General features: G+C 41.7%; 1 protein-coding gene across 1 annotated transcript; it reads right to left on the reverse strand.

The window, feature by feature from the left end:
- Positions 1-14,258: 14,258 nt before the first annotated feature.
- Positions 14,259-15,030, reverse strand: LOC107971054 (putative ferritin heavy polypeptide-like 19). The gene is given in 1 exon segment (XM_016943078.3): positions 14,259-15,030. A coding segment is annotated over 1 exon segment (666 nt). The 3' UTR covers positions 14,259-14,364.
- Between the last annotated feature and the right edge of the window lie 1,985 nt (positions 15,031-17,015).

Here is a 17,015-nt window from a genome sequence, read left to right on the forward strand (position 1 = left end):
ATATGTGTGCATGTGTCTTTATAGTAGAATAATTTATTATCCTTTGAGTATATACCCAGTAATGGGATTGCTGGGTCAAATGGTAGTTCTGGTTCTAGATCCTTGAGGAATTGCCACACTGTCTTCCACAATGGTTGAACTAGTTTGCACTCCCACCAACAGTGTAAAAACATTCCTATTGCTCCACAGCCTCACCAGAATCTATGTTTTCCTGACTTTTTAATAATTACCATTCTGACTGGCATGAGATGGTATCTCACTGTGGTTTTGATTTGCATTTCTCTGATGATCAGTGATGATCTTTTTTCCATGTTAGTTGGCCACATAAATGTCTTCTTTTGAGAAGTGTCTGTTCATATCCTTGCCCACTTTTTGATGAGGTTGTTTTTTCTTGTAAATTTGTTTAAGTTCCTTGTAGATTCTGGATATTAGACCTTTGTCAGATAGGTAGATTGCAAAAATGTTCTCCCATTCTGTAGGTTGCCTGTTCACTCTGATGGAAAAACATTCCATGCTCATGGATAGGTAGAATCAATATTGTGAAAATGGCCATACTTCCCAAAGTAATTTATAAATTCAATGTTATTCCCATCAAGCTACTATTGACTTTCTTCACAGAATTAGAAAAAACTACTTTAAATTTCATATGGAACCAAAAAGGAGCCCGTATAGCCAAGACAATCCTAAGCAAAAAGAACAAAGCTGAAGGGATCACACTCCTTGATTTCAAACTATACTATAAGGCTACAGTAATCAAAACAGCATGGTACTGGTACCAAAACAGATATATAGACCAACGGAACAGAACAGAGGCCTCAGAAATAACACCACACATCTGTAACCATCTGATCTTCAACAAACTTGACAAAAACAAGCAATGGGGAAAGGATTCCCTATTTAACAAATGGTGCTGGGAAAATTGGCTAGACATATGCAGAAAACAGAAACTGGACCCCTTCCTTACACTTTATACAAAAATTAACTGAAGTTGGATTAAAGACTTAAACGTAAAACCCAAAACCATAAAAACCCTAGAAGAAAACTTAGGCAATACCATTCAGGACACAAGCATGGGCAAATACTTCATAATGAAAACACCAAAAGCAATTGCAATAAAAGCCAAAATTGACAAATGGGATCTAATTAAACTAAAGAGCTTCTCCACAGCAAAAGAAACTAGCATCAGAGTGAAATTTTATTCTTTAAAATTATCTTATCCTTACAAATTCCGTTTGTCCTCCCACACTGCTATTTCTGTTTGTTTGTTTGTTTGTTTTGTTTTGTTTGACCTCCATCTTTCAGTCTGGAGGATTTCCTCGGAAAATTTCTCTCTTTGGTTTGTCTGTTCATCCTTAAATATGATGTATTCAAAAGCTGATTGGAAGCTCTATGGGAGTAGTTGGGTTTTGTCGAATGTGGGTGACATGGTAATGTGGTGACATGACTGGCCTATTCCCTTGGGGAACCTTTAATTTAAATATCCACAGAGAAGGACTATCCAATAACCTGCCTGGAGGTCACAAGTCTGAGTGCCATTGCTACAGGAGCTAAGTGGAAGAAGAAATTTGGGAGATGCAGCATCTCAAATTTTGTCTATAAATGTTCACTTAATCCCCTAGTTTTCACACAGTACTTCTAACCTCAACTATGCCTGGTGTTCTCTGGTCCTGAAGTTCCTTGTCTTATCCTCTCCATAGACTAATCCCCAGTTGCTGTTTGAGTCTAGGCAGGGCAGTCAAATGCTGCCCATAAGGGAGGAGACCACCCCTCATATTGTCTTATGCCCAATTTCTGCCTCCAAAGAAAGAAGTAAAAACTAAAAGGCAGAAATGAAATCCACAGGCAGATAGCCAGATGCCCACCCTGGTAGTTAAAAATCAAGCCCTGACCTAACTGCTTGTGTTATCTATAGATTCCAGACATTGTATGGAAAAGCACTGTGAAAATCCCTGTCCTGTTCTGTTCCATTCTAAATACTGGTGCATGCAGCCCCCAGTCACGTACCCTCTGCTTGCTCAATTGATCACGACCCTTTCACGTGGACCCCCTTAGAGTTGTAAGCCCTTAAAAGGGATAGGAATTGCTCACTCAGGGAGCTCAGCTTTTGAGATGCCAAGTCTGCTGAAGCTCCTGGCCAAATAAAGCTCCTTCCTTCTTTAACCCAGTGTCTGAGGAGTTTTGTCTGCGGCTCGTCCTGCTACACACACAGTGAGGGAGGTGGACTGGATTCCAAATGCTTTGTACACAGAAGTTCACCCAATCCTTCTGCTTTTAACCCTGTCCTCACCCCAGTTTTCAGGGCTCACTATTACTACCAGTCCTGAGCTTTTCAGGGTGCTGCTGGGTGGATCAGATTGGTTCTCAGCTTTCCTCCCTGCCAGTTTAGAAATTAGACTTCTTAAGTTTTCTGAGTCATTTACTGCTTTGCAGTTTCCAAATTGTGTTGCTGTTGTCTTATCTCCCATTGTACTTATCCTTTTAGGTTTCTGTCTTTAAAACATCCACTTTCCTCTTATTTCAGAGGAGCTTTGGGAAAAAGCAAAGAGAAGATAATACATTTCCAGATGCACAATTCCTTTTGGAGTAGAAACTCTTTGTTCTTTTGTTCTCTTTGTTCAGTCACTGATTTTCAAGAAATAAAATCATATTCCCATTGTATAGATAGAACATATTAGGGATAGGCTTTGCATGGTGGCTCACGCCTGTAATCCCAGCACTTTGAGAGGCCAAGGCAGGCAAATCACTTGAGGTCAAGAGTTTGAGACCTGCCTGGCCAACATGGTGAAATCCCATCCCTACTAAAAATACAAAATAATTAGCTGGGTTTGGTGGCATGTGCCTGTAAACCCAGCTACTTGGGAGGCTGAGGGGAGAAGATCGCTTGAACCTGGGAGGTAGAGGTTGCAGTGAGCCGAGATGGCACCACTGCACTCCAGCCTGGGTGATAGAGTGAGATTCCGTCAAAGAAAGAAAAAGAAAGAAAGAAAGAAGGAAAGAAAGAAAGAAAGAACAAAGAAAGGAAGAAAGAAAGAAAGAAAGAAAGAAAGAAAGAAAGAAAGAAAGAAAGAAAGAAAGAAAGAAAGAAGGAAGGAAATAAATTAGGGATAAATAAATAAACTCACTTTTCCGAGATGACAGAGTTGGAGGTGGGGCAGTAACTCAGTATATCCGTGTTGAGGAAAAAGCCAATGCTGCAACACTATGCAGCTGTCACACGCCTGACATAAGTTACTCTAGCCTGCCTGCTCATTGCTTTGCAGTTGACCTCTACCAATGTCGTGGCCAAGTAATAAAAGCCAGAGTTAGTTGCTGAATACAAAATGACCTAGCTAAAACATTCACATATTACTCTTTTTTGCAAAAGAAAAAAGAAAAAAAATTGAACTGATCTGACCTAGTTTTTTTCATGATAATAACTATAATTACCTAACCAAGCTGAACAAGCCTTGGAATTCATCTGAGAAAAACTACCAATACTAGGTTCTGGAAACTGGAAGCACGATAAATTTCTGAGTTGGATCTTTTAGAGACAGGATAAAAGCTGAGGTCATCTAAAATTTAATTTAGTGCCTTAAAGTAGGTCTCAAAATGAAGATGATGCTTTACCCTTTTGAAGCAGAATTTTCTGTATCCTGTGTCTCTTGAAGCAATTTACTGCATGGATTTCTCTTAGGTCAGCAGGATGGTTAGCCCGAGTTTAAGCCAAGCACAGTTCACAGTCAATTTCTGCTCAGATTCATTACTTTTGCAGCTAGCTGTCAGCCTTATTGCATCAGTAGGAGTCAGACTAATATTGCCAGCAGATCATGTCATAATTTGTTAATGAAACTATTCATTACCATTTTTTGCCATTTCTTTATTTGGGATATAATCTGTATCTCCCTTATTAAAATGTGTCAGATATGCTGATGTTCTGTACAACTCAGTTGTATTCTCCTGACTTTATGGATGAAATGAACCTATATAACAAACCTGGGATTACTCTATAAGAATGCCTCTGAGTTAATTATACTTCCTGTTAGCACAAGTCTATTCTAAAATGCACTTAATTGCATTTGCAGACATTTATTTTGAAGTTGGTCAGCATTGGTGGTTTGTGGCTTTGCTCTCAGGAAGAAGGGTGCTACATTTAAATTAATCAATAAAGAATAAATATACTTGAAAAGGAGTTTATGATTTGGTGTTCTTAGAGTGAAGATGTGGGAAGAGAAGTCCTGCAAATGTGAGGAGTCGATTTTACAGAAAATTGAGTCTCGGGTAATTTAGTGACTTTCTCCCACAATGCTCAGTTATTTAATGGTGGAGCTAGGAGTAACCAGTTCTCAGGTGCCCCAGGCCCATTCCCTTTCTACTTTACTATGGGAGTAGGATCTTGCAGAAAAATTTTCTCAATGTAATTTACTTTTCATAAAATAATAATAATGTTTTGGTATTTTTAAAATTTTTGTTTAGAAATAATTTAAAACTTGCAAAATAGTTGCATATACAATACACATGACTTTCTGTAGTTTGCCTAAGACATTTAATTTATTAATTATTTTGAAAACAGTTAAGATAAATACCTAAATTTCTTAGACTTCATTTGTAGATTGGATAAGTTTTTATTAATTGTAATAATATTTAAGTGTATATAAATATAAATATAGGTCTTCTATTAAGTTGAGCCATAATCTTAACATATATTATTTATAAATTTGGTTCTTATAAACTTTAGACAATATTCCATGTATTTGGATTGATAGTTTCACCACTTACACCAACTGCGTACAGTTTTATGATGTCCTTGTTTCTCTGTCAAAGTGTTATTATAAAGTATAATACACATAACTTTCTACGTTTAGATAGATCAATTTTTAACATTTTACAATTGTATGTCACAGACACACAAACACACACTGAAATACCTGAGTGAAGAGACAGACAGATGCAGCTAACTTCATATATTTCCCAAGAACAAGAATTCTGGGACAGGCACCATGGCTCACACTTGTAATCCCAGCACTTTGGGAGGCCAAGGCAAGAGGATCTCTTCAGCTTAGGAGTTGAAGGTTACAGTGGCCTATGACCAAGCCAATGTAAGGCAGCCTGGGTGACAGAGCAAGACCCTGTCTCTAAAAATATTAAAAGAAAAGCAAACAAAAGAAAAAAATTCTCTTACAAAACCGTAGTACATGTATCCAATTCCAGAAATTTAACATTGATACCATGCTCTTTATTATATAATATACAGTCCATATTCAGTTTTCAAAGTTGTTGCAACAAAGTTTTTCTGGTCATTCTATTCTTTTTCCTCCTAAATCGAATCCATGTTCATGTGTTGCACTTAGTTGTCACGTCTCTCTGGCCTCCTTTAATATGGACTAGTTCTCAGTCTTTCTTTGTGTTTTATGACATGGACATTCTTGAAGAACACAGGCCTGCTGTTTTGTAAAATATCTCTCAGTTTGAGTTTGTCTGATGTTTCCTCATGATTACAGTTGGTTTAGGTACTCTTCTGGCAGAAATACGACTTAAATGGCTGTGTGTCCTGTTAAAGCATCACAACAAGAGGCACATGATGTTAGTTTGTCCATTATTGGTAATAACAACTTTGACATTTGGTTAAGTGGCGGGGTGGGGGTCTTCCAGGTTTCTTAGCAGGTTATTTTCAGCACAGCATGAGAAGCAAGAAAGTCTACATGGCAGGAAGTACCTAAAATCCATTTGTGAGCTAAACTAGATGGAATGCTGGCATTAACTAGGGTTAAATGGGGTTCTTTGCAGTGCCAGCCAGTGTGATTCAGCCCTCAGCTTGTACTATTCTCCAGGCCTCCTTCTTCTGCCAAACCCTACGGCCTGATTCAATGACAATCTTTGATGGGGCCTGCTGAGTCACTTTCTTAGGAGCCAATGCTATGTAGGTACTCCTTCCTCTACAGGAATTCAGAAAGTATCATCCCAAAATCTAAAAACACATGAGTTGGATGACACTATGGTCTGTATATCCTGAGTCCTTTATTGATCGGTTGCAGAGATTTTTGACTGATAAGCCTGGCTTTAATTGAGCTTACTTATGTAATAGGCCACAATAATAGCCCAAGGAATATATTTCCCAAGGCACTAACCATAGTAGCAGGGACCCCTTCCCCTGCCCCATTTCCTTCCCCTGTCCTGTGCTGAGGTAATTGGCTGAATAGAACAGAGCTTGAGCCGGGCACAGTGGCTCATGCTTATAATCCCAGCACTTCGGGAGGCTGAGGCAGGTAGACAGCTTGAGCTCAGGAGTTTGAGGCCAGCCAGGGCAACATGGCGAGACCCTGTCTCTACTAAAATTACAAAAAATTAGCCAGACGTGGTGGTGCGTGCCTGTGGTCCCAACTATTCGGGAGGCTGAGGTGGGAGGCTCACTTGAGCCCAGTCGGGTGAAGATTGTAGTGAGTCAAGATCACCCCACTACACTCCAGCCTGAGTCACAGAGCCAGGCTCTTTCTCAAAAAAGAAAAAAAATCGAGAATAGAACTCGAAAAACACAGTTGCAGTTGTTTTCCTCAGGGAACCATCTCACTCTAATGAAGGTTCTACCTGCTACCCACCCTTATCCCCTGCCTTTCCCCTTACTAAGCTGGGATAATGTTAAACATTTTTTACTTGGCAGAAATATTCATTCTTCATTACAAATCACTGGGTTGTGTGAGAAAGGTGAAGTCATATAAAACTATGGGCCTTCAAAGAGGATACTCCACCCTCTTTGGGGGCTGATTAGAAACTAACATGAATCAAATAAAACAAAATGAATGAAGTAGCTCTCTGTAGAAATGTTTACAGGCCCAACTTCCAAACTTCACAGTTATTTAATCATGGATTGCTATTGGGACTAGAGCTTCTCCCACATTTTAGAATGTTATAGTTAAAAAAGAGTGTTACAAATGATCAACCTGCTAGCTGCCTCAGTTTCTTCATTACAAATGAGAATAACCTGATCTAAAGAGACATGTTTGGAGCAAGCTTGAATTTATTTGGCCTTCTGGTCAAGTCAAGCAGGTTTAGCTTGGAAGAAACTGAATCACACATAAACTAGAAGTGGGGTTGCTCATGGATATGAGACTGTGCCTTGGGAGTTGGTAATAGAGAGGGGTTGTTTTCTCAAAGCCTTTTTGGAGAAAGTCACCATAGGAGTTCCTTGTTCTTCACCCCAAATCTCCATAGTTTCTGCAACTCCACTAAATTCCACATGTCTGCTCCTTTCTGTTTTCTCACCCTCACTCTAACTTTTAATTTCCCCAAAAACTCTGGTAAGAGCAGGGGTAGTACCTTAGCTTGAGTTCTCCCAAAAGATGATCCTGGGAGAAGGGTTTGGATACAAGCAGTTTATTTGGGGGGTGTCTTAGTTTGGGCTGCTAAAACAGATTACCATAGACTGGGTAGCTGAAAGAAAAATAATATTTTTTTCACTATTTTGAAAGCCAGCAGTCTGAAATCAGGATGCCAGCATGGTTGGGTGCTGGTGAGAGCTCTCTTTCTGATTTGAAACTGGTAGTCTTTTCACAGTATCCTCATATGGTGGAGAGCAGAGAAAGAGGAAAACAACCTCTCTCGTGTCTTCTCAGTGCATTAATCACATAATGAGGGCTCCGCCCTAGTGACCTGATTACCTTCCAAAGGCCTCATCTCCAAATACCATCATACTGAAGATTAGCGTTTCAACATATAAATTTTGAGGGGATACAAACATTCAGTGCATGGCAAGGAGTAATACCAGGAAGCATAGAGGGGAAAAAAGAGAAAGGGGAAGACATTCAATAAAAGGCACATTCATGAGTGAGTTATTACGAGGGAGCTCAATCCACTAGGGACCTGCTGAGAGGCTTTGCTATCTCTCATGCTGCTAATCATGAGACATCATGCCCTAGAATTATCCCTCCAAGAGAAGGAAGGAAATTGGAGAGGTACACACCAAATTCTGTTCTTCATTTGTGAAAGTCACTTCTAGGTCATTAAATTGCCTGGCCCTTCCTGGCTTGCCCCACAAGTGAGTGTAGCATACTCTCATAGCCAGAGAATGTCCTAAGTCACAGAAATACAGGTACTTAAGGTAAGAAGCCTCTGGTAGTATAGGAACAAGTAAGTGTCCACGGAAGTTGCACATGATCTCCTGGATAAGCTGAGAGGTTACAGATGGGGCAACAACAATGAGTGACACTATGGGGAAGGCACCTGAGGCAAGCTGGGCCAGGCAGCTGGTAGGGAAGGTTGGAGTGCCCTAGGTCAACACTTCAGCAAAAACTGTATGCACAGTGATTCCCAAAGACAAGAATTGTGAAAGGACTGGTATGGTAAAACCGGTCTGCTAGTAAAACCGGTATGCTAGGTGTTTCCGAACAACCTGTGTAGGACCAACCAACCCCCACCCAAACACACACACACTGAGCATACATACACACACTAAAATTCTAGGAAAGCCTCATGCTCACAGTCCATACATTCTATCCTTACATCTTCAAGGAAGCAATAAGTCCATCAGCAGAAGTAATTATTGCAATAGTGTCTTTATTAATCGAATTCTGTCTGTCACTCTGCTCAGTTTTCATTACTTTTTAAGATCATGCTTTGGATGAATTTTTTAAATGACTTCATAAGAATAGAGCAGAACAAATACCCCATGTGGCTTTTGGAAAATCATTCAAGTCTTCTAAATTACATAAAAGAATTTAAAAATATTCAACCCCTATTCATGCTGGGGTGTAAAGGATAAATAAAGCAGCCCTTTTGATTTCTCTCCAGAGTCACAAACTAATTGAGACATAAAACACAGGAATAAAACAGAGATAAAAATATCACCTTTGTCGAATTAAGATTGAATTGCAGAATGAGACTAGATTTGTAGTCGTAATGGACCCCCCAAAACTGTGCCCCCTAACAATATACCCAAGAATCCAGCCTCCCACTCGTAGCAGAAAAACATTCCCTAAGACATGCAGCACATGGAGATTGTAAGAGTGTTTGAATCTTCTGTACAAATTACAAGAGAGAGACAGAGAGACAGAAAAAGAGAAGTAGAGCTGTAGAGCCACACTGTATTATTTGGGTCTTTTTGGAAGCAGACTCTGAGACAGAGTTAGTAGTGCAAACAGTATATGTGGAGGTAAATCTTGTGAAAGATGAAAGGGGGAGGAAGCAAAACTGGGCAGGGAAAGTCTTAGACCATGCTGTGGCTACGACACCTATGAAAGGAAAGAGGCGAGAAAGCAAGATTGAGCGAAGGAGAGAAAGTAAGTTTGGGCAGGGCAAGCCTGGGATCTCAATGCAGATTTGACAAAGTCTCAGTCAACACCTAGGGCAGCTCCAAAGCAAATAATTCCTGTTAATTGAGTCCCATATTGGCAGAAACGGTCAGGCCTTAGCATTTCTTCTGTGTTTCCTCATTGGCTAGGCTTCCCGAGAAGAATGTGGTCTTCAAAAGTTGGAGACTGTCAACTAGCTGCACTCCTTGCAACTGAGTGGCAAGTTCTTTCCTGAGAGGTTCTCCAAGTGCCACACCTCAATGGCTACCATACACATAGACTTTGTTCCTTTTCTTACTGTTTCTGATCAGAAAAGTTATACTTCTTCACTACTGGAAAGGAATAGACAAAGGAGCAGAGAGAGGCTGGCGGTGTTAGCAACATGTGTTTAGTTCTCAGGGAATAAAGTGGAAACATACATACACACAAAAATACATATTAAGTAGAAGTCCTTTATGGATACATGAGGCATATGAAATAATTCTCGTCCCTTACCCCTTGCCACAAATAACATATAATCGCACTTGCCTTCTAAGGCAGGTGGGTCCTATTAACTGGAGAACCCTTTATGTTGATGAGCTGGAGAGTTAAGTGGCACTCAACTGCATATCACAATGGAAGAGAAAAGAAGTGAGGGGAAGGAGGAAGAGAATGGAGCCTGTAACAGTGAGCATTGTATGAAGGACAGAGAGAAAATCGTTGTATCAGGAAGGCCAAGAAGGGACTTGGGAGAATATAAATGACAATTGAAATTCTTAAGTTGATTGCTTTGAGGAAAATGATGTGAACTCTTTCTTGGCCTCTACTGTGAAATGTTAAGAAAGTCTACATTGTCCTGAAATGCTTTTGTGAAAGTGGATTTTTCACAGGATGCCCAGGAAGGTGTTGACATTTATGTCTGAATGAATATGCCATGCAGCAAAGCCAAGTGGCTGAGATAGTAATCTACCTTGGGTCTGCATGGTGCCAAAGCCCATGAGCTCAACTGTTAGGCTTAGACTGCTGTTGGTTGGCTTCAAGGAGAATGGAAGTGGTGCACAAAGTTAATGGAACAGCCTAAGAACTTTGCCCTGGACATGCCAGCATTGTGGAGTTCCTCATTTATGGGGTTGTGTTCCAAAACTAGGGTGTGCCCTCACAGAGTGTGTACACACTCTTGTTTTCCATAGTTACTCCCACAGTCCAGCCTTTGGCTGCCTCTAACAATAAATATGGCAAGAGAGCACAGATAGTACACTGAATCACCAAGGCCAAATAAGAGTGGGGTGAGGTTTGGTCCACTTTCAGTCCCAAGCCCCATGATTCCCAAATATTAAAAAAGATATTAGTAAACAAAATATAAAACAATTTGAAAAAGCTATATTCATGACAATTCTAATATGTTCTATCTTGGGATTATACCAACTATGGTTAAGGGAAACTATTTCACAAAATGGATTAACTGTTAAAAATATGTGTTAATGCCTATCCAATACCATGGAGAGGAAGGTTGGTTGGATTTACAGGAGCAGTTCTATTTATTCAGAAAAAAAATCTTGTAATAGAAAATTTACTCAGTAAGCTGTGCTACCTTATGAATATCATTTGGGAGAAAACAAGTCTAACAGATGCTGTTGGTGCCCTCCCTCCATAGCCCCTTGGCATTTACCATGTTCATACATGCTGTCCAACTTCCAGCTGCCAGCACCTACAACCCTCAGCCTGAAGCCTTTCTTTGGACACTGGAGCTCTTTCTGATCCTCCCCACAAGCAACCCCCAACCAATGATGGATCGAGTTACTGGATAAATATCCCAGCTCCCTTGTGCCATGACTGGTATAAATCAGAGGCACGTTCTCCCAGGGAGATTATGTTCTCCTTGACTTTGGTGATCTTGCTTAAAAATGCAAATTTTATTGGCTTCTTTCCATTCCTTGTTTTTATTTCTCTATTTCCTTACTGATAGTTGCTGGGATTATCTGCCAAATAAATTACTTACATTTAAACCATTGCCTCAGAGTCTTCATTTTGCATTACCATACAGGACTACCCGAGACTGGGTAATTTATAAAGCAAAGAGGTTTACTTGGCTCATCACTCTGCAGACTGTACAAACATGGGACCAGCATATTCATGGTTTCGGTTGAGGCTTCTGGAAGCTTCCACTTGAGGCATGTCACATGGTGAGAAAAGGAACAAGAGAGAGAGGAGAAGGTAAGAGCCTCCTTTAAACAACCACCTCTCCCATGAACTAATAGAGCAAGAACTCACTCATTACCAGGGGGAGGACACCAAGCCATTCATGAGGGATCCACCTCCATGACCCAAACACTTCCACCAGGCCCCACCTCTAACATTGCATATCACATTTCAACATGAGATTTGGAGGGGACAACGACCCAAACCGTATCAGGGTCACTTCTGTAAGAACACAAACCAAAACATTTCATTTGCCTCACCTGTTGCTTACTAAACAAACTTCTGATTTGAAGTTGAGCTTCTCTAGTGGCCAATTTCTGATGAAAGATGCAGAAGTAATCTGTCCCGCTTATATGAGTCCTATTGGTGGCTGATTAATGACTTGGAAATATTGTTGGTGTGAGTCAGTCTTCTAGAACAGGGAATGGCAAACTATAGCCTATAGGCTAAATCTGGCCGGCCTTTAAATTTTGTAAATAAAGTTTTATTGGAACACAGCCACATCTACATATAGTCTGTGGCTACTTTCACACCACAGCAGCAGAGTTAAATAGTTGTGACAAAGACAATATGGCCTGTAGATTGTAAAATATTATACTTTAGAGAAAAAATCTGCTGATCACTCACGGAGAAGCTGTTCACCTTTGGGTTCACTGAGAAAGTCAAACCTATAGATTTATAAATATGAGGGTCAGAACTTGGACCAATGGCATCTCACCAAGTGGCAGCCCAGTGAGATTCTCAACTTAAAATATAGACTGGTCACCACCTACTCATTTCCTTCCGGTGTTTGATTATGGCATGGTCAGAATTCTAGGAATTCTTGTCCATGTCTTGGGAATTCTAGGGTAGAGACCAGAAGGAGGGCATTGGCTAGACAGGAATATTAAGAAAGTGTCTTTTAAATTGAAGTTCATCAACACACTTTAAGCAAACTTCTCTCCAGAAAACTTCTTTTGTTTATTGACCTAGTTCTTGCTAATCATCCCCTCATGCTGTACCCTCTTGGTCCTTACAGGCTCAGCGTCAATTATTAATTAATTTGAAATTGATCGATGAGGTCCTCTGTAGATTATTCTAAGCTATGCCACAATTCTAGCTAGCTCAAGCTTCTTCAGCATAGAGACTATTTATATTACTTGTCAACATCCTAGCCCCCAACAATTGATAGCATAGTATTTTGTATACAGCAAATGTTCAGTAAATTATTTGACTGTCCAACATCCACCACACACAGACTTCTATAGATGAGGCAAAATGATAATCAAACTGGAATCATTTGTCAAATATGAAATAATTTTACATAATGTCTCTAGAGTGATAAGGAATGTAGGCTTCAAAAATGCTAAAGAAATGTATGAAATCCCTAGCCTTGGCCATGCAGTGTTATTTTTGACATTGAAGTGGAAGAAATTGCTAAGTCACAAATTTCAAAAGTGACCCCTTCCTGAGCAAATAATAACAAAGCTAACAAAGAAAGAAAGAATATATGTGACCCATTTGGGAAATTAACCAGATTGCATGAACTTTATGTCTTGTAAAAAATCCTTCTGAGTAAAGACTAATTACTAAAAATGTATTTTTGTTCAGTTATCCACAATCTAGTTGGTGGATAAAATAGGTAGGCCAATAATAATATTCCAAGGAACATTTAGACATTGGAAAGAATAACCTTGCACTATAATAACTAGTTCCACTACCTCACTTCTACTCATTCTTTAATCCACTGTAATCTGACTTTTATTTTCAATTAAGTTCAACTTATCATTTTTAATTTCCTGTTTATATATATACTAGGGCTTAATGAGAGAAAAAATTCCTGCATTTCCTGCACTCCAGTGTTCTACAGCCTATTAAAAGATCCAGGCATATGAAGAAACAATTGCCATACAGAGTGGCAAGTGCCATTAACAAGAAATGTAGTATAAATGGAGGTAAGACAAAGGAGAAGGTGATCAACTGTGTTTGAGGGTGGCTCTTAGGTTGGCTGGTCAAGTCAAGTCACTGCCTTGACATTTGGGGGCATTTATTCTACTTTATATTTATTCTACTTTATATTCAATATCACAAATTTGACCTACAGCTTTGACCTTTTGTTTTTCAGTCCTTCTTTTGAGCTGTTTTTTTAACCAGCTTTAATGGAAGAAATGGTACAATTGAAGGGCAATATGCAGGAAGTCACCCCATATCTGTGGGGAAGGCAGCCTAAGGCTCAGCCCATTATCCGTGTCACTCAGGGTGAGTTTGCCAAAGAGGTACTCTGCCATACTGTCCCCCAGAGCCCCCAGCTTGCTGCCCAGAAGCAAGAATACTTAGCACTTGCATGTTTTAAAAAGATAACTTTTCATGTCAAGTTAAAGACTATTATTTTTATCCCCGCCCAATCTCATCCCCTTCCCTTCTTCTCCAGAGGCAACCGCTAGGATGAATTCCATACCATGTTTTGTACCATACCATGCATACACACCCACAGATACCATGGCCCAAGACGGCACACCCCACCCGACCCCACCCACCCCACACATCTCACCCCACCCTACCCCACCTCACCTCACCCCATCCCACATGCCCTCAAAGTTTATAAGGGGAAGACTAATGTATTTTCCAGGGGCCCATAAAATACCTTTCCCTTCCACCTCCGCAGATCCTGAGCTGCATGCAGATGGGGCAGAGCTGAATGGAAAGACTGCTGGATACCTACTTTAAACCTGCATGGGGATGTGCCCTGATTCCTAAAAGGTGAGAGTGCTGCAGACACACATCGGCTGCACACCTTTATTGCTTTGAGAACAGATAACTTTATTGCTAACAATGGTCAAACTGAGAGGAGAAAAATGAAGAGAATGTTCTGAAAAGGCAACATGGACGTCCCGCCTGGTGGCGCGAGCAGGGGAAGGCACCCCGTGGCTGCGGGGCCTGTCTGGGCTCAGGTGTGTTTCTGGCTGCGGCCCAGGGTGAGCTTGTTAAAGAGGTACTCTGCCAGGCCTGCTTCCGGGGCCCCCATCTTGCGCAGGTTGCTCAGGTAGCCACCCAGCTCTTTGATGGTCTTGGCCTGCTGGTTCAGGAAGTGGTTCTCCAGGAAGTCGCAGAGCTGGGGATCGCCGTTCTCCTTGGCCAGCTGGTGCAGCTCCAGGATGCTCTGGTTGATGTTCTTCTCCAGGTGGAAGGCGCACTCCATGGACTTGAGCCCGCTCTCCCAGCCTTGGCCCTCTGGCTTCCTGATGTCATGAAGGCAGATGCAGCCACCGCGCAGGTTCTGCAGGCTCATCAGCTCCTAGGCGTGCTCCCTTTTCTCCTGCGACTGGCACAGGAAGTAGCGGTCAAAGTGCTCCAGGGCCGCGTCGTCCTGGTCGAAGTAGAAGGCCGTGGACAGGTACACATAGGATGCGTGGAGCTCCAGGCTGATGTGGGCATTGATGGCAGCCTCACAGCTGGGATGGTGGTACCGTCGCACCTGTGACAGCGGGCCCAGGGCGGGCAGCGTGGGCGTGGGGAGGAGGGGAAAAGCAGTGGGTTTGCCAGGGGCCCGGAGCGGGTAGAGGCATGGGCGTGTGCAGTGGTGGCGGCGGCGGGGACGTCAGACCACAACCATGGTGGACGACGGTGGCCGCTGGCAGAGGGCGGGGTCCTCCGGGCCAGGAGGTAGTGTGGTTGCTGGTTCTGTGAAGGGACCGGAAGTGGGCGGTGGAGACCGTTATGGGGGGAGGGGCGCACGAGGTCGGGCGGGTGTGGGCTGGTGCGGAGCCGCGCGGGACTTCTGACAGGTGGGGGTAGGGGAGCACGCTGAGTTCCATGGGCAGCCCGGGGAACTGGGCGCTATCAGACCTCTGCGCTACATCAATTCTGCAGTAACTTTTCTAGTGTCCAAGGACTTTTGCCTGTCCCCTGATTGTTCCCCTCTATGACAGCTTGTTCTCATTTTATAAACCTCTTGTCTTTCTTAAACTCTGAGAGTATGTTCTGGTAACGTTTTCTTCTGTTTCCTGTATTATATCCTTTTTTTCCCTCCTCTAGAATTAGTTCTATTTGTGCATCTTCCTCACTTTCCTTAAATATCTGGAAAACGTTTGTCCATTCATGATTGGAATCAAGGACTGGGTTAGCCTCAGTGATGAGCATGGATCGAATGCACAGCTGTGAGTCTGGATGACCAGTAGGATTCTCCCATGAACAGGAGGGTGGAGTGTGTTAATTAGGGAGTGCTTATCTCCTTTGGAGATAAAGGTATAGAGCTCCCAGGCAGAGTAGGAACTATTCTAAATGCCCAAAGCATGGCATTTCTCTGGCACTGGAAAACTTTAGTGGATCTGTCTTCTAGGTAGATGTCAACTTCCCTTTAAATGCTCACCCATGTCTGCTGTACCCTGAAGCTTAATTCTCTCTGCAGGAGAGATGACTCCACATGATAAGGAATGTGATTTCAGATATGTTTTCAGAATCAAAGCTTAAACACCAGAGTAAAGACTCTGTTTTTAAAATTTATCTCGAAAAGCCCTCTATGTTCACAGTTTTAGGTACTCAATAACTAATCCCCGTGTCTTCCCTGCTGAATTTGAAACCAATTAGTAGACACAAGACTCTGCTCACTGAAGAGCAAGCTTAGGTCTATAGCAAAATGAACTTGCTAGTACTTTTCAAATCTTCCAATTAGAGAAACTCACTGTGGCAGAGTGACTTCATCAAAACTTATTTGTTTTCATCTTGATCCACAGGTAACCATACGTTTTGAGCTACCCTTGTGATTTGATGGGGTCTTGTACTGATTTATGGCTATTGGAATATGAAAATAACTGGAGTATGGCCAAATAAGGCCTAGTTTATAGGACACACCGTGTGCAATCCATGTCTCAAGAAGAGGAACAGACCCTACAATATGACATATCCACTTTGGAGAAGGAGCCTGGAACTTTGGATAACATATGGACAATGTCCCCTCATCACTGTCACCACCAACCTGCACTGGACCTTGATAAAAACAAAAAAATAAAAATTTACTTTAAAAGCTAAAAAGATTTGGAACATTTGTTACAGGAGGTAGCCTCTCCTGACTAATCAAATTAGCTAGTCAAAGAAGGTACTGGATAACCACAGGCTGTTATCCAGTCCTGTAGGGTCCTGTAGACTTATGGCACTGGAGGGCATTCCAGAACACACCCTCTCAGTGGGAAGGCAGATGAGGAAAAGGAGAGGTTTAGATAGCTCTGGGTCATCACACTTTCTTCCTTTTGCTTACTACACTATACACACACACACACACACACACACACACACACACACACACACACATCTCAATCATTCTCCTTTTTTTCCTTCTGGAGAGTGAAATGTAAAATCCCTCATTAGCCAGCGTGGCAGGTTACCTCTGTAATCTCAGCACTTTGGGAGGCCAAGGCAGGCAGATTGCTGGAACCCAGGAGTTCAAGTCCAGCCTGGGCAACATGGCAAAATCCACTCTCTACAAAAAAAAAAAAAAGAAAGAAAAAAAAAACACAAAAAATTAGGCATGGTGGCACACACCTATAGTCCCAGCTACTCAGGAAACTGAGGTGGAAGAATTGCCTGAGCCCAAGAAGTCGA

This window comes from Pan troglodytes, chromosome X, assembly GCF_028858775.2.
Source record: "Pan troglodytes isolate AG18354 chromosome X, NHGRI_mPanTro3-v2.0_pri, whole genome shotgun sequence".
Classification (NCBI taxonomy): domain Eukaryota; kingdom Metazoa; phylum Chordata; class Mammalia; order Primates; family Hominidae; genus Pan; species Pan troglodytes.